This window comes from Bombyx mori, chromosome 13 (genome assembly GCF_030269925.1).
Source record: "Bombyx mori chromosome 13, ASM3026992v2".
Taxonomy (NCBI): domain Eukaryota; kingdom Metazoa; phylum Arthropoda; class Insecta; order Lepidoptera; family Bombycidae; genus Bombyx; species Bombyx mori.
In genome coordinates, this window is record NC_085119.1 from 10,721,359 (window position 1) to 10,749,083 (window position 27,725).

The 27,725-nt window shown below is 36.7% G+C and overlaps 1 protein-coding gene and 1 long non-coding RNA gene across 2 annotated transcripts; both read left to right on the plus strand.

Annotated features, from left to right (window-relative positions):
- The first annotated feature begins 4,658 nt into the window (after nucleotides 1-4,658).
- Nucleotides 4,659-7,724, plus strand: LOC101736049 (uncharacterized). The gene is made up of 2 exons (XR_001139770.4): nucleotides 4,659-5,776; nucleotides 7,427-7,724. It is a non-coding gene; the product is annotated as an uncharacterized LOC101736049 (long non-coding RNA).
- Nucleotides 7,725-9,447: 1,723 nt separating this feature from the next.
- LOC101735921 (uncharacterized) lies at nucleotides 9,448-27,654 on the plus strand. The gene is made up of 10 exons (XM_004927766.5): nucleotides 9,448-9,674; nucleotides 11,339-11,550; nucleotides 11,746-11,937; nucleotides 13,001-13,068; nucleotides 14,865-15,042; nucleotides 15,698-15,875; nucleotides 24,649-24,844; nucleotides 25,703-25,829; nucleotides 26,156-26,336; nucleotides 27,466-27,654. Exons 1-10 carry the CDS (start codon nucleotides 9,538-9,540, stop codon nucleotides 27,593-27,595), a joined length of 1,599 nt encoding a protein of 532 aa, XP_004927823.3. The 5' UTR covers nucleotides 9,448-9,537; the 3' UTR covers nucleotides 27,596-27,654.
- The last annotated feature ends 71 nt before the right edge of the window (nucleotides 27,655-27,725 follow it).

Sequence of the window (27,725 nt, forward strand, 5' to 3'; positions counted from 1 at the left end):
GGTATTGCTTAGTTTCGTCCTGTAAAATATCGATGGTGAAACAAATATTTGTATTATTTTGTTGGAATAAAGCTCACACACAAAATTTATTTAACAGTAATTTTCATTTTTATTTTATTAGGTCACTGTGGCCTCAAGCATCAGACACCATATTTGTGCAGCTTAGATTAGGAGTTATTAGAGTTACAGTCTTCAATAAGGTATATATGTTGGAGTATTTCCACTTTCGGGTAGCGACATGGTAAGCGGGCGGTCTTCGTAAGTCAATAAAACCAGAAATGTTAACTCAGAGCGTATATTACGCAGGAGCGTTCCGTCTGATACGGCGACTCGCTCGCTTCTCAGCTTGAGAGTTCGTTTTCTTTTTTTTTTTTCTTCCTACCTAAGCTGATAGCCTTGAGAGGCTATTTCAGCGTAGCCGTGGCTAGTAGGTGAGCTCACGGGGCTCAAACCTGATGACGTTGCTAACACGAACCCTAGCAAGAGCCGTGCTTCGCAGAATCTACCGCCGGATCGGAAACGCGACCCACTGAGAAGATCTGGAGAGAAACTCAGTGGGCTGTGTCTGAGAGTTAATTTACTCGTCGAGTCCTTCGTCGCAAGCGACGGGTTCGACGAGAACGGTGACCGGTGCTTGAAGTACCTAGAAGCACCGTTAGTGGATCGGGAGGATCCGAGATGACGTGTTTTGGGCGACGTCGACTGCTTTCCATTCTGTCCGCAGGATCGGGAATGTAGTTACCGGCGGCCACGATGAGAGGGTTCTCGTGTCGTGCCGCTTTATCGAAGTGGAGCTTGAGAGACAACAACGGAGCGTTTTTATAGCAAGGTATCGTGGTGGGACGATGTTGTTTACGACTCTTATCTTGCACGTGTTGTTTTCGATGAATGCTTGCACGTGTTGTTTGTCGTCCCATCTTTATTAGTCATGAACTAATGGTTTATAAAAACACGCGCCGACTCGGCCATACTGCTCATGACGCGTCCCTGCGTCAAAATGATATACTTCACATAAATCATCTCACTTAACTATTACACTAAATTACTATCGAGTTCGACTTTTAGTGTTCTGGTCTCGACTCCTTTATATCATTTGAGATACCAAGCCTCGACGCTGGCATTCAAATTTCAGGTCTCGAAACCCTAGAATACCAGAACAACCAAGCCTCGACGCTGGTGTTCAGATTTCAGGCCTGGAAGCCTTAATAATCTAGAGCTACCAAGCCTCGACGCTGGCAGTTAGATTCCAGGCTCCAAGGCCCTAAGATGTCAGAAGAGCTATCAAGCCTCGACGCTGGTACTGAAATTTCAAGTCTAAACGAGCATTGCATATTACCTAAATTGAGATAAATTGGGATATACTTAACTTGGGTATCGACACCATACATCGTAACAACCAAGCCTGCACGCTAGGGTTCAGAGTATGGCCTCAACACCATCGATAATTTTGCAACAACCAAGCTGGTGTTCAAAGTTAGGCCTACACGCCATTACTTATATTGCCACAACCAAGCCTACACGCTGGTGTTCAAACTCTGGCCTACACGGCATCAACAACCAAGCCCAAGCGCTGGTGTTCAGACTTAGGCTTACACGCCATTACTCATATTGCAACAACCAAGCCTACACGCTGGTGTTCAAACTCTGATTTACATGCCATCAACAACCAAGCCTCCACGCTGGTGTTCAAACTTAGGCACACAAAGAGAAGCCTCATTCCAAAAATTGTATCTCATTGATCTCTTCTAATGGAAATTCATACGCCGACACGGCAATCTCATTCTGTTTTCCATAGTTTGGATTACGTCATTAGGCCGTTTTTCGTCACGTGGTGATCCCACTTCTGATGTTGGAGTATTTCCACTTTCGGGTAGCGACATGGTAAGCGGGCGGTCTTCGTAAGTCAATAAAACCAGAAATGTTAACTCAGAGCGTATATTACGCAGGAGCGTTCCGTCTGATACGGCGACTCGCTCGCTTCTCAGCTTGAGAGTTCGTTTTTTTTTTTTTTTTTTCTTCCTACCTAAGCAAGCTAAGGCTATTTCAGCGTAGCCGTGGCTAGTAGGTGAGCTCACGGGGCTCAAACCTGATGACGTTGCTAACACGAACCCTAGCAAACACGCACCGACTTATATATATAACTTATGGTAGGATATTCTTTTGATCTTTGGGAATCCGAGTAAAGAAATGCAAACGCAAATCGTTCGTACAAAAGAAAACAGATTTCAACAAAATAAAATGAATGTATCAATGTTTCATTAATGTAGTCGAAGTCAGCTAAATATACTTTGTTAAGGAGAACTCAAAAACTCAGGTTAGATCTTGATATAAATTTATTTCACACGAGTGGCAACAGATTTCAAATAATAAAAATAATTATCAAAATCGGATTCAGAAAAAAGGTCTGAGGTAAAACATATAAAAATACAGTCGAATTAAGAACCTCCTCTTTTTTGAAGCTAGTTAAAAATAAAAGCAAAAGCATTTTTGTCGAGCGTCCTATCAAAAATTCTCCCAAATGATTGTCGTGACCATCTTTATCCAAGTGACTAGTGCATTGTTTAGGTTGATCTTGGCTTTGTTAGGATTATAATAAGTTGCAAACAACAAAAACATGAAAAAAAAATAGATTTATGAAATCCGAGACTGAACAATGAGTCAAGTTGAAACTTGAGTGATTTTTATTTGTGTTAAACACGAATATAAAAGCGTGGCAGTGTTAATCTAATAAAACATTAAAGACAAGAACAGTGTGTCCAGTGTGCACAGAGATCTTAAAATTGAGTTCAATGCTGTTGTATTGTTAGTTTTTAGGACTTAATGTACTGAATAAACATATGAAGCCTTGTTTTAAAAGGAAATACTTTTCCTTCTTGTACTTAATGTGTTAATGTGTCTAATGCCTCTATTATTCAACTTACGTAATTATTTTAAAAATGTTTGAAAATATGTATTTGTCGGAGACGGTCATAAGTTTGGTAGCTAAACGAAACGCAGCATGATTCTCGAGACATGGCAGCACGACTGCGGTATCGTCGGAACTCGGCTAACTTCATGCTACGACAGAGCCTAGCCGATGGAGGCGCGTAGACGCCATTAAACACTTACCAAGCAGCCTTCTTGAAGAGCGGTGCCTCCGTCTTAAGAACTGTCATTCGTTTTCGTTCGCTAAAGTCAAGAGAAGATTTCTAAATTATTCTAAGACAACAAACGTGATTGGTGGTGTTTTCAATATTTCTCTTAGCTCGATCACCCTATTCGCCCCTACGATTCCTGACAATGGTGTTAATAATGTGGTTTCTCCGACATATTATTAATCAATATGGATGTTATAATCAAATATGAAAGCAATATTATTATACTGCACAAAATTAATATCTATAGGTATAGTGTAATTGCACTATCATTGATCTATCTATGACAGGCTTGTTTGCCTTAACCAACACCATAAATAAAATTTCATAAGAACAATATTTTTATTGTTTTAATAGCAACACAACAAGTTTTTCATTCAACCCATTCACACAATTTTCAATACGGATAAAATAGTGTAGACTTCTACAAATATGGAACTGTGCTTTTCAAATATCTCGATTTGTATTTTTTAATAAAATGCTTGAAGTATACACTGATGCTTGGGAATGTCGAATGAGAATCGTTACGATTTAATTAAAAAGGGGCTCCACTTTGAATTCAATTCGAATAATTAAGCACCATTCTGTGAAATCCTTAATTTGTAATTTTATTATCAATTGTGTCGAAACAAGGGATTCGAAGATTTAAATGCACTTATTTAATGTATTACAAGCATTATTTTCTTTGCATCTTTTCATTCATAAAAATATCATTATTATCATTTATTTATCAACAAATTGCATGAGCCAGTTTGAATTCAGCTGTTTTCGGAACTGATCTTATAATTCGCGAGACTTACTTTACATACATAATCAATTTTGAACATATTATTACATCAATTTAAAGTTCAAACCGACAAAGTAAAACAGGAACTTGACAGCAAAGTAGTCATTATAAATAAATTAGTAGCCGAAAGTTCAGAGTTAAAAACTATTGCGTCAGATCTTAATATACCCATCACAAGGTCAAAGCACTCTGCCAAATCATAAAATAATACATAAAAATTTTAAATAAATAAAAAATAAAAACTATCGCCGACCTATGCTTGCGAGAGTATTTTCGACCTTGAAGTTTTCGTCACCTGTACCACTAGCGAAATAACGGTAGCTTATATTAATTTTTTTATTTCCTTACGTTGCTAGAATAATGAACTGAATAAGCTCGACTACTTCGCTCACGCTTTAAATTCTTGTAATTTCTTAAAAGCAATTAACAAAAAAAACGTTTGTAAAAATTCGTCCGCAATAACTTCCTGAACCCTATAACCTTGGACATGTCTCGACCGATTTCGACTATCGCGTATTTTTTTTTTGTAGGCAACTTAAATTCAAATATTAGTGGTATAAAAATAATGGCAGCAGTACTTAGTCAAACACAAAATAATTATCAATAAAAATAAGCGTTTTTTAAAAAAAATATTATTTAAAAGCACTTCGGCGAGAAACTCGGCGAGCTGATGCTTAGGTTAGGCTGCACGTCGAGCTCTCATCGAAGTACCGTTCCGACGCTGACTTCATGTACTTGCGGATCGATTCAAGGCACAGGTCGTCGTGTCGGTCGACGGTCAGAGCTAAAACGGCTAGCCTGCAAAATGAGGGTATTGTAGGGATGGGAGGGTGTCTATGTGTGTGCGTGCCGCGTAAGCGAACACCACACTCGGTAAGTCAGAACGGGCTTTATGCAAGTTTTGCAAAGTCACACCTTGTTTCGAAGGGACATTTTACTCCGTTTATAGATCAAAGGATAAAGTCTACCGAGAAAAAACGCAGCACGGTCGCGAACTGATTTTATATGCGGCCGGAAAGTCATCGATGCATCCAGGGCGACTACCAGGTATTTGACCTTCTTAGTCCAGGGTGCTCGTTGACCGAAGAGGGTGATCGGGGATGTGACATTTCTCTTCATAATGCAGGAGGTAATACGGGTTGAGTTTCCCCTTTGAAAGAGCATTGAAAATAGATGCCCACATCCCGATGAGTTGGGCACGTAGAGGTTTAATAAAGTGGTTGGATATACCGTCGGAATCAGGAGCCTAGCGAGGACGTAAGTCTTTGATTAGATCTTTAACTTCTATCGGGGTGAGATCGATAACTACTGTACCACCGAGTCAATCAAATGCCATTCAATGCTTATTAATTTTTTTTTACATTACAATTTATATTTTTAACTTGTTCTTTATTTTATGAGAGCATAATGTGATTTATACACCTGCCATCCTCCAGGCCTCGCTGTTCAAAAATAAAAATAATTATAACCAGCTCTAGACAAAAAAATATATTTGTTCAAAAACTTACTGCCACCAATACATCAAAGCCAAAAAAGCTTAATTGGATGTAATACTTATTATCCGAGGCATTACCGTGCAAACATTAAATCTAAGAAAATGAAAATTGATCTCTCTAAACTTTTTATTGTTTTTTTGTGTGCAAATTTTAATTTTACATATAAAAACTTATTTTTCTGAACCTATTGTTCGAAACTCTATTGTTGCGGAAATTACAAAAAAATGTGTAATGTCTATAAATTCAAAGTATGTGTCAAATTGCGCTGAATACTGCTTTTAATTGTGTTTTCAGTTTGAAATTAAGTGACAAATTAGAAGGAAGGAAGGAAATGCCACTTTCAGGAAATTTTCGTCGCGGTAAGATGTTCCACTAAAATGTTAATATCACTGTAATGGTCCGGATTCAAGCAAAATTGCTGGTAGGATCGCGTACGAAAGAAAATGGTGGCATTTGTTTTTACAATTTTACTCTAAAATAGGAAGTTATACGCAGTTATCATTTCAATAACTATGCCTGAAATTATTTAAACTAAGTTTATAAATTAAGAGTCGTGCATGAATAGAATTTCAGTAAAAACCGAGATTGACGATCAACATTAGGTAGAAGAAACATTATATTAAACAACCTGTTAGATTCATGATTAAAATTGTTTTATCAAGTTTTGAAACTAGAATACAGTATAAACTGTTGTTGCATTTTAAATGTTTGACATTTACATAATTATTTTTAAACGTATAATCAGCCTCCGGTTGCCATATCATCATCAGCCTGTATCTCTCAACTGCTGGATGTAGGCCTCTCCCATAGTCCGCGACAGTGAACGATCCTCCGCCTTCCGCATCCAATCTTTCCCAGCATATCGCCGCAAGTCATCGGTCCAACGGGCAGGGGGACGCCCAATGCTGCGTTTACCGGTACGCGGTCTCCAGTCCAGAACAAGTCTGCTCCATCGGCCATCGGTTCTGCGACACGTATGTCCGGCCCATTGCCGTTTCATCTTGCTAATCTTTAGGGCTATGTCGGTTACTTTGGTTTTTTGACGGATTTCATCATTTCTGACTCGATCCATCAAAGAAACTCCAAGCATACACCTTTCCATAACACGCCGAGCGACTTTGAACTTACGGACCAAACATACGGTGAATGTCCACGTTTCAGCACCATGTGTCATGACCGGCAGCACGCAAGCGTTGAAGACTTTTGTCTTTAAGCATTGCGGGATTGCAGAGTTCAAGATATGACGGAGTTTTCCATACGCAGCCCAGCCCAACTGTATGCGCCTATCAGCTTCCTTCTCAAAGTTGGCCCTGCCCAGCTGAACAATTTGGCCTAGATAGGTGTATTCAGACACAACTTCGAGTACCGCCGATTCGACTATTACCGGTCCAGGAATGATATGGTCGTTGAACATGACCTTAGTTTTATCCAGATTCATTCCCAGACAAACACGTCGTGACGCGGCATTGAGCCCACCCAGCATACAGCTGAGATCCTCCGGTTGCCATAGTACAGATAATTCTAGACCAAATAAGCACATTATGTGCATGTGATTATTTAATAAAAATAACCAGTTTTTTTTGCCGAACAATCTTGGAAACTGATCGCTACACTGACGACTCTTTTTTTATTTTTTTATTGCTTAGATGTGTGGACGAGCTCACGGCCCACCTGGTGTTAAGTGGTTACTGGAGCCTATATACATCTACCACGTAAATGCGCCACCCACCTTGAGATATAAGTTCTAAGGTCTCAGTGTACTTACAACGGCTGCGTCACTCTTCAAACCGAAACGCATTACTGCTTCACGGCAGAAATAGGCAGCGTGGTGGCACCACCTACCCGCGCAGACTCACAAGAGGTCCTACCACCTGTAAAATTGTATTGCTCCAATTGTAAATCTAATTCACACAGGCACCACTAAAAATAAACTTTTCTATCAAAGCCATTTCGGAGCAGTCAAATCACAAAATAGCCCCCATGATCATTTAAGATGTATTTGCTTACAGAAATGTTTGTGGCTATGAAGAATGCCAAAAAAACGAAAGAAAACAGCGAAGCAGATATGGTTAACGATGGTGAAGACGATTCAACAAATAACGATGATGAAACAAACAAAGCAACTTCCATGTTTGCAAAATCAATTAAATCGGACAAATCTACCAACGCTAGAACCATACTTGCCAAAGAATCTTCCAAAGATTCTAAGCAATTTGTTGAAAAATGAATAATAAATAGGATTTATGTATTTATGTGTTATATATTTTGTCTTTTAATAAAGCTTAGTATTAATAACTTATTCTCATATGAGATGTATTTGCTTTTAATTATTTAACTTTAACAAATTTTAGATGAAGGCTTCAAATCGTCCTTGGGGTGGTTTTGCCTAATGCCAAAAAGTTACGTTACGTTATGTTATCGATACGTTATTGTGTCGAACAAATGGGGGTTATCTGTGTGTCGAACCTTAGAAAAGGTATATGTCCAGCAGTGGACGGCTGTGGACCGATGATAATGATGAAGAAGGAAGTTTGTTGTATATTTTTGGAAACCTTTCGTTTTTATTTAACTTTTTCAAATTTTTAAGTGGAACATATAGTATATGAACATGGCCAAACTACTCCTTTGTTAATAAACTACTACTGGGTTACTGCACGTTTAATATTATTAATTCACTATGTTGTAAATTGTATAAGGATGTGTGTTTTTAATTAGGATTTGAGGGAACTTCTTTTGCTTATTCTCACTTCGTTTTCTTCAAAACTGGGGGTCATGACTACCTACTCGCAACAAAAGTTTATTACGGATCATTCCACGCCATTTGCTCCTATCTGCCGCCGAGTGTAGAGCATCGTGAACTGTGGTGTCGAGGGTAGTGCAGATCTGGTCAGTCCAACGTGTCGGGCCTCTACCTCGTGGTCTTCTTCCGTTAACCTTGTCAGTCACCATTAGCTTCTTCAAGCTGCCGTTATCCTTTCTTGCAATGTGGCCAAAGTACTCCAGAACTCTACGTAGGCAGATCGCAGAAAGCCTCGTCTTTTCTGAGTTATTGGAGGATCGACACGTTATTGAATTAACTGTAACGTGTTTTTGCTTAAAGAAATAACCTCATTAAACCTCATTAACCTCATTAAAATCTAACAGGCTTTTTGGTTCTTCAAAAAGGCGGCCTACATGAGCTGTATCTGCTGTTTAATGCAATAAAAATACCTATCTAGGTATACATAAATGTTATATCTAGTATTTCGTATGTCCCGTATTTTCTATAGTACGTATACTAAGTTTCGGTACTCATTTTAATTGTGGAGAGTTGCTTGCACGGCTCTATTGTTCATAAAGTTCATCATCATGTTGTTGATGCTGGTTTTTGAAGTGAAACTTCCTTATCGGCGTTGGAAAAAAATTTACCGTCACATTTTTCGGTTACGCGTCACATTTTTCCGTTACGCGCCATCTGTTTTGTATTCATGTCTATGATAATAAAATCCTTTTGTTTAAACTTTATCTAATTTAACTTTTTTGTATTCATGTCTATGATAATAAAATCCTTTTGTTTAAACTTTATCTAATTTAACTTTATTTAACCAATTTCTAGAAAGTTGCATGTAGATCATTTTTCGAAAAATAAGGCCATAAATAAGTTTCACTTCTTACGTGTGTACACTAGTACACGCACACATTTTTTTTTTATTGCTTAGATGGGTGGACAAGCTCACAGCCCACGTGGTGTTAAATGGTTACTGGAGCCCATAGATATCTACAACGTAAATGCGCCAACCACATTGAAATATAAGACAGACGAGCATACGGCCCAACCTGAAGGTGAGTGGTTACCGTCGCTCACGGACGTCAGAAATGACAGAGGCAGAGCCAAGCCGCTGCCTACCAATACTTAATACTCTCCACAAGCCTCGTTTGTAGGCTCGAATATTCAACGAAAATATCGAATTTCCAAAGAGAACATAATAGCTATATAGTAGATACTGTTTACATATCGAATTGACAACTTCAATACTTCGAAATCAAAGAGAATATAAACAATAATTTATTTTTACTCGAAACTGGATTATTTTTGACAGTAAAATTTGTAACATAGCACAAATAAAGTAAAAAAATAAGAATGGAATTTAACAAGGACCTTCCAAAGAAACGACAATTACCAAAACTGATGGCATGCATGACTAAAACAAGCCTGGAAAATTTGAGAAATAAAGCATTATTTAACTTAGATACATTAGATGCAAAGAGTATTCGGAGGTAAGATTAACTAAAGCAGAAAATTAAAATTAGTTACTTTGCCAACAGCTGTGTACCTAAATCATTGTCCAGTCTTTTTTCCATTTCGTCGAGGGTTTTGTCTAAAATGTTATGTTTATGTTTTGCCACTTTCGATACGATACATAAATAGATTCCCCAAAACTTTTGACAGTAGGTCGAAATTCTCGGTGTGCTTTCTTTTCATTCTTTTTCCTACTAGATATACTACATTGATTTAGAGACTTATGAGCCTAACAGACACAGAGATAAGACCTCCGATCATCTGAAAACTGCCTTGCCTGGTGAGTGGGTACAGCGTTAATTGTGAGCCCCAATCTAATAAATCAAGTAAGATGGACACCTAAAACGGTAAAAAGACACTAACTGGATGCGAGGTAGATTTTTGGAGTTTACTCCTTTAGAATCGATTTACATATATAGGCCCGGGGTATGAAAATTATGGGGACCAAAATCGTACTAGCATGTCACACGAAATGCGTTATGCGCCTGATTGGCTCCTGATTGCGTGATGCGTGCGCGCGCCAATCAAAATCGTACTAGCATGTCACACGAAATGCGTTATGCGCCTGATTGGCTCCTGATTGCGTGATGCGTGCGCGCGCCAATCAAAATCGTACTAGCATGTCACACGAAATGCGTTATGCGCCTGATTGGCTCCTGATTGCGTGATGCGTGCGCGCGCCAATCAGGAGCCAACGCGCGGCCGCGTTATTGCAGGTGACGCCGGGCTGCTGCGCCGGCAGTCCGCCACAAAGCCTCGTACTGATCGCGCGTTTCTCTCATTATTGTATTTTCATATATTTGTTAGTCGTTTGTTTTGTGTCTCGTTAATTTGTTAATAATCTGTAGTGTATCGTGTTGTCGTAATATAGAACTATTTCTCGTATTGTTTCGTTTAATTTTTTATATCCAGTAAACTCCAGTCGTGCGTCGGAGCGGACACACACACTTTTTTGTTTTCCCAAAGATTCTCAATTTGTTCACGTGTTTAGGCTTGTTTCTTACTAATTACTCCTTAGCTAAACAACTTTAGAGATCTTGATTCCAATACTTCAATACTTTGGGATATATCAAAGGCAACCTTCTAGAACTTAGGTAGCGTGACATGTCTCGGCCGCCAAGTAAAATGTGTTTTCTTGGGGAAATTAAAAATTAATTTATAAGCCCATTTGGAGGTTTTGACACTTCTCTATTTAGTGTGCAAGTTTTGATTGCTTTTCCACAAATGTATTCCAAGAAGTATCTATTGGTCAAGTCTTATTTCATCATCCATCAAGAAATTTACGGTAGTTGCTTACACTAAAATTAATTTGTATTATTATTCCTAACATTGAAACTAATTCTCCACCGGAAATATTACAGATCATTAAGATTAAGGTCTTCAACAAATCAAAAAACAAATCATAAACAAAAAATATTGTCTAGTGTTTTTTGTGGTCTTAATTGGGCAGATAATTTTATGAACTCTAGAGACTTCTTAGTTGTATTCTATTGACAGACGCCCATTGAGATTGACTTTTACGATTATTACTGGACTTAGCCAGAAAGGCAACAAAAAAATCTAACAAATGTTAATATTTTAACCATACTCCCATACTTAAAAATTACAAAGTCGTGGTTAATCACCATCAAGTTTTTTGCAGGCGAAAATTACCGCTGCACGAGTGTCTAATTTTAGAGCTGCGCGAATCAGGATACACTGAGTCTTCGGATTATTTAGAAGATCTTATTTATGATAACGTCCAATTACTTACTGACGATGATATTGGAATCGTTGTGGATCTAAGACAAAGAAAAGATTACTTGGAACACATTTGCGACAAACTGCAGAAAGCTGAAAAATATCGAGATAAAGGTTGTGAAGTGTAAAGGTGTAACGTTTTAGCAAACTTTGTAAAATTGGATTATTTACTATAATTATATTACATTTCTCTTATTACTATAAGCTAATGTCTTCTTAAATAGATGGATGATATAAGTATTAAAAACAAGTTTAAAGTAGCTTGCTTCGGATGCAAATATCTAAGTTATTCCTGAATTATAATTACAGATGACACGAAAAAGGAATGTTTAGAACTTTTGAACTTAGCGTTACACTATGCCGAAGAAGGTAAAGGTATCTTATGGCTGGCTGAAAAATTTTTTTTGGCGTCTATAGCAGTCGGCAGCCAGTATCTTGTAGATGGAGGTCGCCAAAAGGGCTGTTGTAAATATCACTACGCGAAATTTCTTCTCGACAAATGTAAGTTGTACTTAACGTTAAACATATTTTAGAGATCAGATCGGTATGTTGTTGGGTTTTATTGTAACGTATTATATTTTCCACTGTTGTTGACATGTTATATAGTCTTGACTGATAAAATGTTGGTGATTGATCTTATAATTACACAAAAGTAATCATTAGTAAAAGTGAGAACAGAGTGACTTTAATTATGTGCATCCTTTTATATTATGTTAATAGTCTGAACAAATAAACGGATAATGAATAGTCACTGGATAATTAGCCGTAGATAGAGCATATTAAGCTCTTAATTAAAAATAACAAGAACAATGGTCTCGTTTGTTTTATTACTACTACACCGTGCTGAGCTAAAGACCACCGCCGTGTTGTTGAATTAAATGAAATTTAATAGTACCCACACACATTTATGTATACATAATTTTGTTGCGTAGAACAGTCCGTAGTCTATTTGATGTTAAATGCTTATCGGAACTTATACGAGAGCATGAGTTAAAGTTTCATTACTAAAATAATTAATATATAAAGCATTTAAAGGTGCTTATTACGTATCAATTGAAGCATCTGCCACACACAAGATAGGCACGGTAAACTTCTTTGATTTCACTCCTTCACAAGTATACATATACAGAGTGCCATTTGGTTAGCATCAGAAAATGTCATATTATCACAAACTTTGCTTTTTATTTATTTTGTGTAATATATTGGTAAACAAGTTCACAGCCTACCTTCATTACAAATTTTTTAAAGTATTCGAAATGTTGAAAGTTATATATTGAAACTAGCGACCCGCCCTCGCTTCGCTTCGGAAACATTAAAACACACATGAAACAAAAAAATAAAATAATAAAAAATTAAAAAAGTAGCCTATGTTCATCAGGGACAATGTCGGCTTCTAATGGAAAAAGAAGTTTTCAAATCGGTCCAGTAGTTTCGGAGCCTATTCGAAACAAACAAACAAACAAATCTTTCCTCTTTATAATATTAGTATAGATTGCATTTCATATAGTTCAATTAGTTGTGTGGAAGATTTCTTTAAATACTACCTACACATTTTATGATTTAGTTCCAGGTGCAGATACCGACGAACCGTTCGAAATGCTCACTGAAGTCAGAGATAGTGCCATTGGGAAGGTAATTTATTCTCATCACTTATTCTTTTAATTTGCATTTAGGGATTAGTGGAAGTTGCTCGATAGCTGTGGCATATGGTTGGATAGCCACAATTTCATCTTTCGTATTAAGCGTTCCAAATCTAAGTTATTTAAGTAAGTTCTTTTTTTATTCGACCATTTTTGAAGACAATATTTCTTTAATAATTGATATTTAAAATTTAGTTCAGCGGTTTTGATCACATTGCGATTCCATATAAAAACGATTTTCTCTGAAACTTTATTTTAAGTCATAGTTTCGAGATATCTTCAGGTCATTGTCTAATAAATTAGTCATGGATTGATTAAATTAAACAGAAATATTAAAGCAAAGCAAGCAAATAACAAGTTTCTTGAAAATATCGGAAGATTAAAGTTCGTTCGTTTTTAACATAGCAATCATTATATTACTGACTATTGATGACTGACTCTCATTGTACCGTGGGTCTGCCCGTTTCTACTTAATTGGGAATAATGTAAAAGTATTTGGATTGCTAAATCTTACAATCCACATACTTTATCTCTTTTTATCTCAAATATTTTATCTCTTTTTCAAATAAGTCGCTAGGTAAAAAGGGATAGGTTAAGTTATGAGGTATAAGTATAGTTAGGAAGCGCCGTTTTGGGATCTAGCAGCTGCCTGCATTTCATGTAAAATCTTTGTCCCAAACCTAAACCCCCAACCTGTCGGATGATTTGAAGCTCCAACCTAGGTTCAGATGATTATTGTTGAGTAACAGATTGAGTCGGTTATCTCTGCATGCGTGCAACGTCTTTCGCCTTCAACAGATGAAAGATCGGCGATTTCATCCTAATAAGAAAATAAAAATGGTAGTGTAAGGTAGAGGGAGAAGAGGTTGACAGAAGAAGACATTGTGTGAATGACGATTATGAGAGAAAGAGGAGTGAGTGTTGAGATGGCGGCTGATAGAAGAGAATGGAATAGAAAAAATCGCTGTGCCGACTCCACCTAGTGGGATAAGGTGGAGAAAAAGAAGAAGAAAATAGTCGTGTATTCTTTTATTGAAAGCAGTAGATAATCTTATAATAATATAGAATAGATATAAAATAGATATATAATATAATAGAATAGAATCTTATAATAAGCTAGTAGAGCGAATGGAACAGTTTAAAATCTTATAACTTGGTCTTTTTAAAATACAATCATCGACTTACTGTCATGATTCTTAAACGAACCCAGAACAAGCAGTTGATAAGCAAATCAACAATTAGACAGAGAAACTACTAAAATGTTTATTTGATTCTGGGTATATCCTAAGCTGGTGCTTATAAATTCCTAATTGGTTGTAAGATTCTAGCGATATCAAAAATTCTTCGTAAATATCTTCGATGTACAGACAAATATGGTTACAGTTTTCCAAAGTAAATGTAAAAATAATAAATACACGATAATACAAACATAATGAATTGCGTCAAGGATGGATATTTATGATTAATCACTCAAGTTGTAAATATCTTCTGCGTATTAAATTGTTATGGCGGTTTTAAAGCTCATATTGCGTTAATTTTTATGTTAGCGAACAAAAAAAGCTACAATTTACAAGATCCGTTTTAACATAACCTAAAACCAGTTAATCTGGAAGTCATTAAAAATCGGAGATTGGAAATCAGCGTTGTATTAGCAATCCACAACAACATCGTGAGATGATACGTTTAAACAATTTATGTTTCACAAATACGTTGAATATCTTAAATTATAAAAACTTTTTCGCAAACTAAATAAGGGCTATTATATAATAAAAAATTGATGTTTCCTAGATTTGGCCTCTTCATGAACCAGATAGCGACAATGAGGATGTACCAAGTGAAACGTTATTCTCTGCTACTGCTATGCAATTACACAGGGTACTTTTGACTAAGGCTAGATCGATTCGTAAAAGTGATCCTGCTAAAGCTGAGAGACTGGCAAGGCTTGCCGAAAGAAGAGCCAATGACGGTTAGTTTTACGTAATGGTACAAAATAAATTAGCATACGTATGAACATGTTAAAGATTTTTTTGGTACGTTCGGACATTTACAAAATTCTAAATTTATAAGCGAAATGCCACTCGTTCATAACGAGACCTTCGAGACCTTCCGTCCGATAGATTTTAAATTTGGCGTTGATACTATTTTTGAGGTGACAAGCTAAGAATGGTTTTTATGGAAGCCACTTTTACGACTTTTGTTGCATGGGTCAACGAGCTTACGCAGTGTATCATAATGTGATGCTGCCAACCATCTTGAGTTCTATGTGTCAATTGTACTGTAATTAGGCAAGTTATAATTTTTGGGAGTTTGATTTTTATTACACCATAATAATATAATTTTTTTATCGTTGAAGTAATTCGTGATCGTGAGTATGTATTTCATAAATAAAATTGAATTCTGCCTGCGGGATTAGAACACCGACGTAATCGCATAGCTTGATACGATTTTACCAGGTGTGTTACCCTTTAGGTACTATATAACTTTACAACATAGTAATAAAAAACGACAGTACAGTACGGTACGTTTCAATGGATTTATAAATCAGTACAGAGAGTAACACCAGCAATTGCTTGCTTCATTCTTTGATTTTAGATGTAACTTTATTTATTTCAATATTTCAGCTGATGAAACAACTAAAACGGCAGAAGCTATTGTAGAAATCGGAATTTGTCAATTGTCTATGAACAACTTAAATAATGCTCAGAAGTCATTTGAACGAGCGTTCAAAATTTATACGGATAGTCAAAATATAGAAGGAATCTGTGAAACAAAAATGCATTTGGCTGCTGTGTTGCAGAGGTTTGGTAATACAACATTTAATAAAAGCAAACCTTAAATGAAAAAAAAAAAAAACAAAATTATGTCGAATACTCATTTAGTGGCCACTCCAGTAAAGATCGGAAGCTCTATGCTCAATGTTATTGATGAGTATATTTACCTGAGGCTAATTGTTCATTTAGGTAGGTTAAATTTCGAAATAGTCAAAGTGTCTCAAGACGAAAGTCCAGTGACCAGTGTTGTTGTCAGTGATGACTTAAGTCGTCAGACGTGGTCGCTCACAAAGGACCTTATCAGAAAGCTTAAGGTCATCCAAAGAGCAATAGAGAGGACTATGTTCCAAGTTTATTATCGAGACCAAATCAGGAAAGAGGTGCTGAGATGTTGAGGTGGCAATGGCTAGGACACATCGCTCGTAGAATAGATTGCCGTTGCTGCCGAAAAATTCTCGAGTTGCGATTGCGTACCGAAAGACGTAGCGTGGGTAGGCCTCCTGCAAGGTGGACTGACACCTTGCTGAGGATTGATGGATTGTTGTTATGAGGCTTGGAAGAGACCTATGTCCAGCAATGGACGTCTGTGAGTTAAAGAAAGTTAAAATTTTACTAAGTCAATGCCGGTCGTGATGGATGTAATATGCTCTGCGTCAACCCTGTCCCGCCGTCTCAAGCAGCCCCGACTGGGCCCCGGCCCGGACCGGGATAGGCCGCCGGCTGTGAGCGGCAGAAGTGCTTAGTGAGGCTCAACTCTCACATACCCCATCCGCCGCGCTGTTGAGTATCCGGTGATATTCTCCTGTAAAAAAAATAAGCCAGTGCCAGTAAAATTATAAGTTATTATGCATAAATGTGTGAATAATGCGATGTATATACATACATATATGTATACAAACGGGCAAATACAGAGTAGTTAAGAACCATTTCGGTTATTTTTATTTTGTTTAGTAGCAAATATATATGGTCTGGCTTTGGTATTATTAACAAAATAAATAAACTCAGCGGCACGGAATGTGGCCCAAGCGCGTTATGTGGTTTATTATCAAAATGAAACGCGACACAAGGTTCTTTTTTTGTGGTAAAAATTAATACTTTATTTGGAACTTAAATGCAAGTGATTAATTAACAAAAAGCGAGTTAAACTTGTTAAAATTTGTGAAAATTAAAAAGATCATTACAGCTCTATGTTTAAAAAAACTTTTGTTATTTTTACAAAATTAGGGTTTGTTACTTAAAATTAATAACGGGTATTCCCACCTCTGGCCCTGATAACCGCCTGCATACGATCAGGTATGCTATGGATAATGTTTTTAATGTCCACCTGGGGGTTTCTTCCCAGGCGGCCACCAGGGCGGTTTTCAACTGACTGATGGTCTCTGGAGGGCTGGGACTGGATCGAATTCACCTTTTAAGCATATCCCAGACATGTTCTATGGGATTCATGTCTGGACTTCGTGCTGGCCACTCCAATTTTCTGATGCTCACCTTCGACAGGTAATCATCGACGCAACGTGCTGTGTGAGGTCGGGCATTATCTTGCATGAGGATGAAGTCTTCGCCCCCGATGAATCCCACGAATGGTAAAACATGTTCCTGAAGGATCTCTTCAATGTATCGCACTGCTGTTAGACGACCTTCAACAATTACCATCTCTGTGAGTGTGTCTGAAGAGATACCTCCCCAAACCATAACGGACCCACCGTGGAAACTGACGGTTTACCTGGTAGTGATTGGCAGAAACCTCTCCCCATGCCTTCTCCACACACGCTCGCGTCCGTCTGGAGTTCTTAAGGCTACTCGGCAATCGTCAGTCCACAGAACGTTACTCCACTGCTCGTGAGTCCACTGCGCGTGTTCACGAGCGAACCGTAGTCGAGCTACGCGATGGTGTCGGAGCAATTCTGGACCACGAGCTGGTCTTCGAGCACGTAGATTTCGTTCCTCCATTCACCTTCTTATTGTTCGCTCACTTATGTTGATTCCTCTTGAAGTTTGTAGCCGCTGCCGACTTTCGACTGCAGTAAGGAACCGATTTCGCAAAATTGCGAGAGTAATAAATTGGTCATCTCGCACTGATGTACACCTAATACTGCCACTACTTGGTCTATTTGTGTATAGACTGGTCTGGTAGTACCTTGTTAAGGCGTACCTGAGAATTGTATGCGGTACATTTAAAGTTTCAGCAATTTCTCGCTGCATTCGCCCCTGATTTCAAAGTAACACAGCCTGAGCAACTTGAGCAGGTGTTAGGGTCATTGTTTTCCAATTCTTGGAGCATAAATTACTACCGATTAATAAAAATATTAAGCATTAAAGATTAAATGCACGACTATTGGAATATCGAATTTTAACTCATCCGTCTTTTGTCCGTTTCACTAACGAACTAACGTCAAGTGTCACAGAAATGAAACAAATGAACATTTTTGAGTGCTTACCCTCTTAAATTAACACAAAAAAAAATGGTTCTAGTAAATTGCCACTCGAAATTCTCATACGCGTCACAAAAATAGCCTGTTATCGGTCTGATTAGGTTTGGGGTGGGTTTGGGCCATATTCCGTGCCGCTGACTGTATATAACTATATTTTCATCTATATTTTTTCATAAACATTTGGAGGTCTCTGTAGAGACAGATATCTTTTTGTAATATCGTAATGTAATTTAAATAAAAATATGTTTGTAAATACAGAAAATAATTTTGGGTATTAGAATGAATCGAGTATTTTATGTTACCGGATATTGGAGTCATTGAACTGTATTGACCTGAGTTTAGTGTGCAAATATTGCTTTATTCACACGTGCTTTGAGACATAGATCCTTTTGTTGGGAAGTTTTAAGCTGTCTTGAAAATCTTTTCTACTTATATTATCAAATTGTAAATTAACTAAATTAACTTTTTGAATAAAACACCACCACCAAAAGTGCTATAGGGTATAATAATCTAACAAAACTTTTACGGGATATTGGTGTCATTGAACTGTATTGACCTGAGTTTAGTGTGCAAATATTGCTTTATTCAAACGTCTTTTGAGACATAGATCCTTTTGTTATGAAGTTTTAAGCTATCCAGAATTTTTTTTTACTTATATTATCAAATTGTAAATGAACTAAATTATATTTTTGAAGAAAACACTACCACCAAAAGTGCTATAGGGTATAATCTAACAAAACTTTTACGTGCGCATTATGTCCCAGCTCTTGTGGTTATGATCCTGGATCGCCTTCTTGTATATTCTATTCCACTTGCAACCGAAGTTTAGCTCATTCCTACTACCTTATTGCGTTCATGTCCAAATATTCTGAATCATTTAACTGAATCATTTATATCTTTGCCTCCATTTTTGTTTACACGTCTTTGTACTATTTATGATAACCTTGGCGTACAACCTACAGTAGTTAATTTGTAGCTTTTCATATTTTTGAGATCTACACAAAAACTTCTTAATCGAATTCGTTTCGTAATTTCTGATGGTTATTTTTTTGCAGCTTCGTCATTAATTTACTGGTAAATATTATCTAGTTAATCGACTTTTGATAACATAGCTGCCGAAGTCACATTATTTATTAAACCGGATTACTTAATGTGATGTAAATTACTTCGTACGTAGTATGTGGTAGGAGCGTAATTCGGGCATGCTAAAAAATACGTGTAGTTGTATTAATATGTATATTGTACATCCTGCTGTTAGTATCAGTTAAACTACCGTATCGTGGTAGTAGGTTTAATTAATTTTATACTAAGTTAAGACAGCAAAATTTTGCGGGCCTCTTCCTTAAATATTCTTAAACCTTATGAATTTTAATTAAATGCCAACAATATTGAGTTTTTTATTATAATGTGGAACATAACAGGTTTGTGGTTTAAATTAGATAAACTTTTGTTAACTATTTTAACGGCTTAATCTCATGTTTTATTCAGTTTTCTATTCCCATAATTATTGGCACTTCAAATATGTAAGTTATGTTACGTCATTTTGAGGTTTCGTGGTAAAATTGTGACAATAAGACTAGTAGAATATAAGGGTCCTTAGAGAAAGTATTTGGATAGCCTATCTAAATCCTCTCCCTCTATACCCAGTGCCTACTGATGGAATAGTCTTAATAACATTTTTACAGTATTAATTTAAAACCATTCATTTCAACACGGATTTCGTCAATGTCAATGACGTCTTCTTGGCTTAAAGGATAATACGCCCGGTGACCTCGTATCGGGCGATACCCAGACAACGGGACGACGAACAATCCCACAGATACAGCCCACTGAGTTTCTCGCCGGATCTTCTCAGTGGGTTGCGTTTCCGATCCGGTGGTAGATTCCGCGAAGAACTGCTCTTGCTAGGGCCAGTGTTAGCAACACTTCGGTTTGAGCCCCGTGAGCTCACCTACACGTTAGGACGAAGCTGATATAGCTTCTCAAGGCTATCAGCATAGGTAGGAAAAAAAAAACGAACAACCGTCGCCGTCGCCACAGATATGTCCTTTCGGATTCTATCTATTTATTCCATGAGGCTTTAGGCATTTGAAGCTCCGGTCATCTTTCTCGTTGTATTCGTCGAAGGCGACGAAGAAGACCTCATTTACCTAATGATGAAAAAAAAATTGTTGAATGTTTGTATTCAATCAATAACTGGTCCAATCCGTATATGTATGTAAGATATTTGGTATTACGTGTTTAATTGTACTTGACGTATCTCGTATATATTACAGCCACTTATAAGACCGGTTTTTTTAGGATGGAAAGGTTTATTGTGATTGCATTTATTATTATTACACCATGTATTCAAACTCGAAATAGAGTCGTGGGCTTAAAAAACATTTAATACCAACATTATATAACGATTAATTAAAAAAATATGATGGACGATTTATATTGAAATTTGAATATTCTAATCATATAAATTATAAGAAAATACAAAAACACACAAACAACTTAGCTCTCATTAACTTTCAAGTACATTTATTTTATGAACATACACACATTGCCTAACTTTAAGATAAATCCAAGTTGCATGCTACAATCTAATTGCTAAAAACGATTGTGCGTTATTAATATAATTATGAATGGAACGAAATTTTAATAGATGTCAATTATCTATTAATACTTTATTTTTAATTATTTTTTTGTAATTTCAGATTTTATGCACTTGCTGTTGCCTTATATTGTTTTGTAATATCCTTTGAGAATACTAAATTAACGATATTGGCCTCGCGAGAACAGGTGTGACTTCATTCGGGGACAATTTTTATAGTATTATTTCATTTCATTTCAAATTTAATAAGCAAGTCCAGTTTTTATACAATTTTGTAACTATGCAATTTTGCAATTTTGCAAATATGAAGAGACTCAATGTTCAAACATGTCTTATTAACTTGATGGAACGCAGTTATTAACCATGTTGACTCAATGCCCTAATGCCTGTATCACCTTATACATTAAACATTAATGATCTGCAAATGCCAAGTCATGGGCGCCTTCGTTTGCATTATAAAATGTACGAGATATGCAGTGTATATCTTTGTAATATTATTTAATAGTCTTTATTAAGATTTAAATAAAAAAAACACGGGTAAGTTTTAATACGTATTTAATAAGTTGTGCATTGTTAAGTTAATATTTCTCGTGTACCAAATATTTTTTTAAGGAATTCCGTCCCTTCTACGACCCTCCCAATTTCACTGACGTATTCATTAAAATACGAGCTTAAAAGTTTTCATTGGCGCTATATCGCAGCAGTACCTAGCAATAATCGTCACGGTCAAATTATAAAAATATGTTTCGATTTAAAATCTTTTGTCGATGAGTTATAATAATTTCTAAATGAAATTACATTATTTTGTTGTTTTTTTAATTATGGTTTATTGTATAAATGTTTTTTGTATAAATTTTCCTCGTTACAAGCAGTTCTCGGAAGAAATTGGTTTAGTTTCGTTCAATTTCGATAATCTAAAGTTCCGTAACCTCGTGTGACGCAATGCAGTACAGACTTGGCGGCGCTGTGTTTTTTTCCTTTAAGACTAGATTTCCGACGCCGCTCGCCCGTTCATTTATACGGAAACGTATTACATGTTATGATCTGTATTTATGTTTATAGCAGCCTTCAAATAAAACCTTAGATTTGCACTTTGTACGGTTTCCGTTCTTATTCCGTGATTTATATTGTTGTCGCAATATTGTACTGCACAACCAAAGAGCTGTGAAGGTTAATCTATACTGTGATTAATGGATTCGGTGTATATTTCTGGGTGACATTTTCTGTTCTGAAGAATGACTGCGTTCCAAGTTTAAGGGTGGGGTCCCGTTATACTAGAGAGACATAGACTTCACGTCACAAAGTGAGTGGCGACATTGCAATGTCTCCGGCATGGATTCCGGTAAGCATTTAACATCAAATTAATGGGACGTGAGGTTCTTCACTCGTATATATAATTTAGAAAAATATCTAGTAGGTTGGCATATGGTCTCTGCTAATGAATAAAATATTTATTTATTAAACTTATAAAATTACATATAACTAGTTTTCTCCTAAAAAAAATATTCCTGAAGAATTTGTAATGAACATAAATAACACCAAACATAAAGAACAAACCTTCAGAGCCTCTATGCCCGGTGAAGTTTTAAAATATAATGAAGGTGTAATCCTTTTTTTTTGGCATGAGGGTATTCCCTGATAGGCCAAAGGCTTTTCCAGCTTCAACAAGGCGGGTGGGAGAAACTCAGCTCGTTGGGGGAGAGATTTTCTAACAACTGCCCGAGCGTGTCGGAATGAGGCTATCTAACTATACTTGGTGAATTAATCTGCTACCACACCACATTGGAATGGCAACCCACAGAGGCTCCGTCAAGAAAATCAGTCGGTCAATGTTGGACCAAATGTTACGTAATTACGGTGCCTTGTATTTTGCCTGATGTATTCTAATGCAAACTAGATGAATTCAAGAGCTCCGATAGTGGATCCATCAGAACGTGTATAGGGAGTCGATGGTGATTGGTTGCTGCCTGAGCTGTATCATATAGGTAGCGGCGACTACCATTAAAGGCTTATCACACTGCCGTCATAAAACAGCGTTCCGACAATGTCTTTGTGGTCACGGAAGTCTGAATTACTCACTAAGATGACAATAAAAAACACGGGATTAAGTCACTTCAAAGTCGTTTTTATTATGTACTAGTTGACCCGGCTGATTTCGTAGTGCCTCAATCGATAAATAAAAGACACATCAAGGGGACACATCTAAGGAAAAACAAAATTGTTTGTTTTATATAATTCCAAGCATTTTCATATTTTTTCACCTTTTAAACCTTCTCTGGACTTCCACGAATAATTCAAGACCAAAATAAGCTAAATCGGTCCAGCCGTTCTTGAGTTTTAGCGAGACTAACGAACAGCAACTCATTTAAGTATATAGAAGAAGAAGATAGATAAAGATAATATTCGCAAAAACCGATGAAAAGACTAAACGTTCCACGGTGCTAATACAGCTAACCTTAGAAAGCGGGATTGTAATATTGGAGGGAGTCTATATTCGAATGTCGTACGCGTATGTCGGAACGGTGTGATATGACGTAAACACCACACTCGGATAGGTCAGAATGGGGCGAACACAAGTTTTATAATATAACCGTGTTACTAAAGAACGGTTTACTCCACTTTGAAAACATAGGGTAGAGGGCGATTGCAGCTACACTTGACGGAGGTCGAGTGTCGGTTTCCACCTTGTTTTAAAAACGTTAACAATCAACACACATCTAATATTTACAAATTAGAGTTAAACATAAAACAACTTTTTTTTTTTTTTTGAAATCTGGAAGTATCTTTCATAAAGCATGCCTTGATAATGTGTGAGTGTTTAGTCTCGAGTGCTTATAAACACGTAAAGTATATCGGCTAAATCGATCGGGCTCTTTCGAAATAATGCTTCGTCATACAAGTCGCGATTGATTTTTAGAAAATTATAATAATGGATGCGCTCCTCGCAATACCACACCTCGTCATTACGAGATACTAAGTTAATTTATAAAAATTGTGAGTAGATGAATAAAACGGGACCGTGTACTTACTTGTGCATCGTTTTCCTCGTTGACGTGTGTTGCTGTTTCTGTTGGCAGCCACCCTCTTCACCGCTCGACAATTTTCGAGGACAAATATAATCGCGAACTACGATGCCAATGGCAGTTATATAGGTCGTTTTTGAATATGTGATGCTACGGATTTTGCGAGTTAATTAATCTATTTTATCCAATGTATTATATTAGGTTACTCTTTATTTCACTTTTTCAATATTTGGCGGCAATTTTAATAATGTCACAGATTATATATATTCTTATGCAGCGGTCTCAAATAAGGATTAATAGGTTGGTGACCTTTTCCAATATCGTAACTAGATGGCGTTACATGACAGACATGATTTCTAGGACTTAGTTTTATAGTATAAAACTGAGCCTTCGAACTCCTATCTCAAGGGAAGTGGCAGCATTTACGTTATTGATGTCTCCGGGTCCCGATTACAACTTAGCACCAGATGAATGGAATGAGCCGTGAATGGAAAAGTTCCATGGAAGAGTTCCATTCACGGCCCATTCCCATTCCCATGTAAGCAATAAAAAAGATATCATGAAGTGTATGAGGTCACTCAAGATTCAAGTATGAAATCGAGACGCATAGTTTATTCCAGCCAGAGATAGGCAGGGTGGTTTGACAGACTCTACCACAATTAATATAATTAGGGAATTTAACAAGTTAATCTGTATGCTATAATAATTTACAATTCCAATCGTATTATTTCGAAACTACTACTGCAGATTGGGTGACCATGAGGCAGCAGCAAAGTTTTTAACGGAAATGGGTGAATTGGCAATGGACAAAGGATTGAGGAAGCAACTGGGTCGCGCGCTGCATTTACTAGGAGAGTTACATTTGAGAAGAGAATGCCCTGAGCTAGGAACGCAGCATCTCTCTGAAGCTTTCGGCTGTTTCATGGGATTTCGATTTCAACAAGTTTGTGTTAAATTCTACTTGCTATGACGTAACTTATAAGCTTACAATGTTAATTCCTGCAACGAAATAAATTTTTTAAAATGAAATCAGTTTGTAAAACTAACTTTAAAATTATGAATAATTGTGTACTTGTCAAACTTGAATTCTGTTTATTTGTATATTTAAGTCTAACTCAAAGAAAACATTATGTATGTAATTGAGAAAATTATGATAAAAACAAAACTGTTCTAAGCCTGTTACTAAGCCTGTCTTTGGTAATAAGCGGTATGAAGAGCGGGGAGGGGGTCATGATAGAACACCCATGTTATTCTGCGCGCAGCACAATTTGTTTAGCCCACAGACACAGCCCACTGAGTTTCCCGCCGGATCTTCTCAATGGGTCGCGTTTCCGATCCGGTGGTAGATTCCGAAAAGCACTGCTCTTGCTAGGGCCCTTGTTAGCAACACTTCGGTTTGTGCACCGTGAACTTACTTACATGTTAGGGCGAAGCTGAAATAGCCTCTCAAGGCTATCAGTATAGGTAGGATAAAAAAAAACAATTTGTATTCTCAAATTGCGAGCCAGAAGATTAAATTAAAATAATTAATTACAGAATAAAAATAATCATAACATTGAAAGAACAGGGTTCACAATGACATTGTGATTATCTGTTCCTTTTTGGGATGATAAAAAAAATCAATTATTTCATTATGAAATGAAGCAATTTCCTTCGTTTTTCATTTTAATTTCAAGCATTGGGAAGTTAAATTAAAACAAAAAAAGGGTGTTAAGATTGGTACTTTACTTTAGTTTAGCGTTAAGTAAATGTTATGGTATCTAAGCATTGATATATGATTTATAACTACATCTTCTTACAGCCAAATCCTTCGAATATCATTGTCGAAAATGAATCGTCTCGTTTTGCTCTAGTATACGATTCGCAGAACACTGAGTTGTTTGAGGAAGAAGCAGAACAATCTAGACTTATGATGGCTGTGTCGGCAGGTATTATAAAAGTTACAACACACTAAGCAACAGTAGTAACCAACCTCCTTTGTTTGCATAGGAGACGACGTTAAACTTGCTTAACCGGCTGAGATGGAAAAATTTTCTATTTATTTGCTAAACAAAATATTTTGCATTGCTGCGTATTATTTTCAAGAAACTTTATTTTTATTTAACACTGATTTAATTAGAACACCGCTTGCTAAATTTCGAGACAAAGATATTGTTGCAAACGGAATTTTCATTTGTATTTATTACGTTTTAATATTAAAATTTGTGACAACAAAGCATTTAAGCTATACTTAAACTTTTTTTTTTTTTTAAAGGTCAAGAACGAATGTCCTCCTACTTCAATTTATTAAAAGAGGCAGGCACATGTGCCGTGGCAAAAATGAAAATTATAGAATGGAAGTTATCCCATGCTGGATGGTGGGTGAAAAAACAACAACATGACTTTTTACCATGTTCTTGTCCTGCACACAATCGAACTCCTTTAGATGTTCTCAAGTAAGCAACCTTTTTATTAACTATTCAATACTTGGTTAGTGGTAAATCTGATTACTTAATTCAACAAATGTTAGATTAATGCATTAAAGTTTTTTTTTATTGCAACGGAGCCAATAACGAGTCAAGCTCAATGCGTCGGTGGCGTAGCCAAGCCAACCTCATTGCGAAATATTATCATTTAACCACTATAATAATACCACTAAACCAAACTTTCTTATGAAAATGAATTATTGGGCGTTTTTTTAATTTTTTTTATTGCTTAGATGGATGGACGAGCTCACAGCCCACCTGATGTTAAGTGGTTACCGGAGTCCATAGACATCTACAACGCAAATGCGCCACCCACCTCGAGACATAAGTTCTCGACGCCTTCGAACCGAAACGCATTACTGCTTCACGGCGGAAATAGGCGGGGTGGTGGTACCTACCCGTGCGGACTCCCAAGAGGTCCTACCACCAGTGATTACGCCAATTATAATTTTGCGAGTTTGATTTTTATTACACGATGTTATTCCTTCACCGTGGAAGTCAATCGTGAACATTTGTTGAGTACGTATTTCATTAGAAAAACTGGTACCCGCCTGCGGGATTCGAACACCGGTGCATCGCTTCATACGAATGCACCGGACGTCTTATCCTTTAGGCCACGACGACTTCATTTAATGGGCGTTAATGAGCTTTAAATCTTGCATGTAGATACAAATGCTTACAAAGAAATACATACTTAACACGTATTTATGAACGATTTCCTTAATGATAGAGTAGTAAAAAAGTCGTTAAATTTAAAATTTTAGCCGAATTAACCTCTAATAAAGAATATAAAAAAAAAAACAAATTTTAATCATTATTTATTGTGAGTAGGGATTACGACTCCACCTATTTGTGCAATGCGAAAGCAATAATGCAATTAGATTTGAAGGCCAAGACTGCTTGTATAAGATTGTATAAACAATACACCTGAACATCCGTCTCATGTCTCAAGGTACTTGCGATATTTTCGTTGTGATATGGGCATTATGGAAAACAAAGCAGAATGAGCTCATCTGCCCATCTAGAGCAAAAAAATGCAAAGAATCACAGCAAAAGGTTTCAAGTTTTTATAAAGGCATTAATGTAAAGTAATTTGTAGAATTCAATTGGAATTGAGAGAATTAGCGGGAAACACATTAATGGAGCCATCCGAAGGCGATGCCTTGTTTGGTAGAACAGATACAACTGACGATATAAGAAAACTTCGAAGCAGCTTCTATTATTCCTAATCGATTTATTTACTATATGTGTGTTTTATTTAAATAAAACGTCGTATGAATTACTCAAATTTCCATTTATTTTATGTAATATTTTTCTCATTAAACGTACCTTAAATACCTATTTACAAACTTAATTTAT

What these genes read in the sequence shown, in the direction of transcription:
- LOC101735921 (XM_004927766.5), top strand. Translation starts at nt 9,538, where the DNA reads ATGGAATTTAACAAGGACCTTCCAAAGAAACGACAATTACCAAAACTG. An exon ending in GAGATAGTGCCATTGGGAAG is followed by an intron (nt 13,069 to 14,864) that starts GTAATTTATTCT and finishes GATGTTTCCTAG; the next exon opens with ATTTGGCCTCTTCATGAACC. An exon ending in CGAAAGAAGAGCCAATGACG is followed by an intron (nt 15,043 to 15,697) that starts GTTAGTTTTACG and finishes TCAATATTTCAG; the next exon opens with CTGATGAAACAACTAAAACG.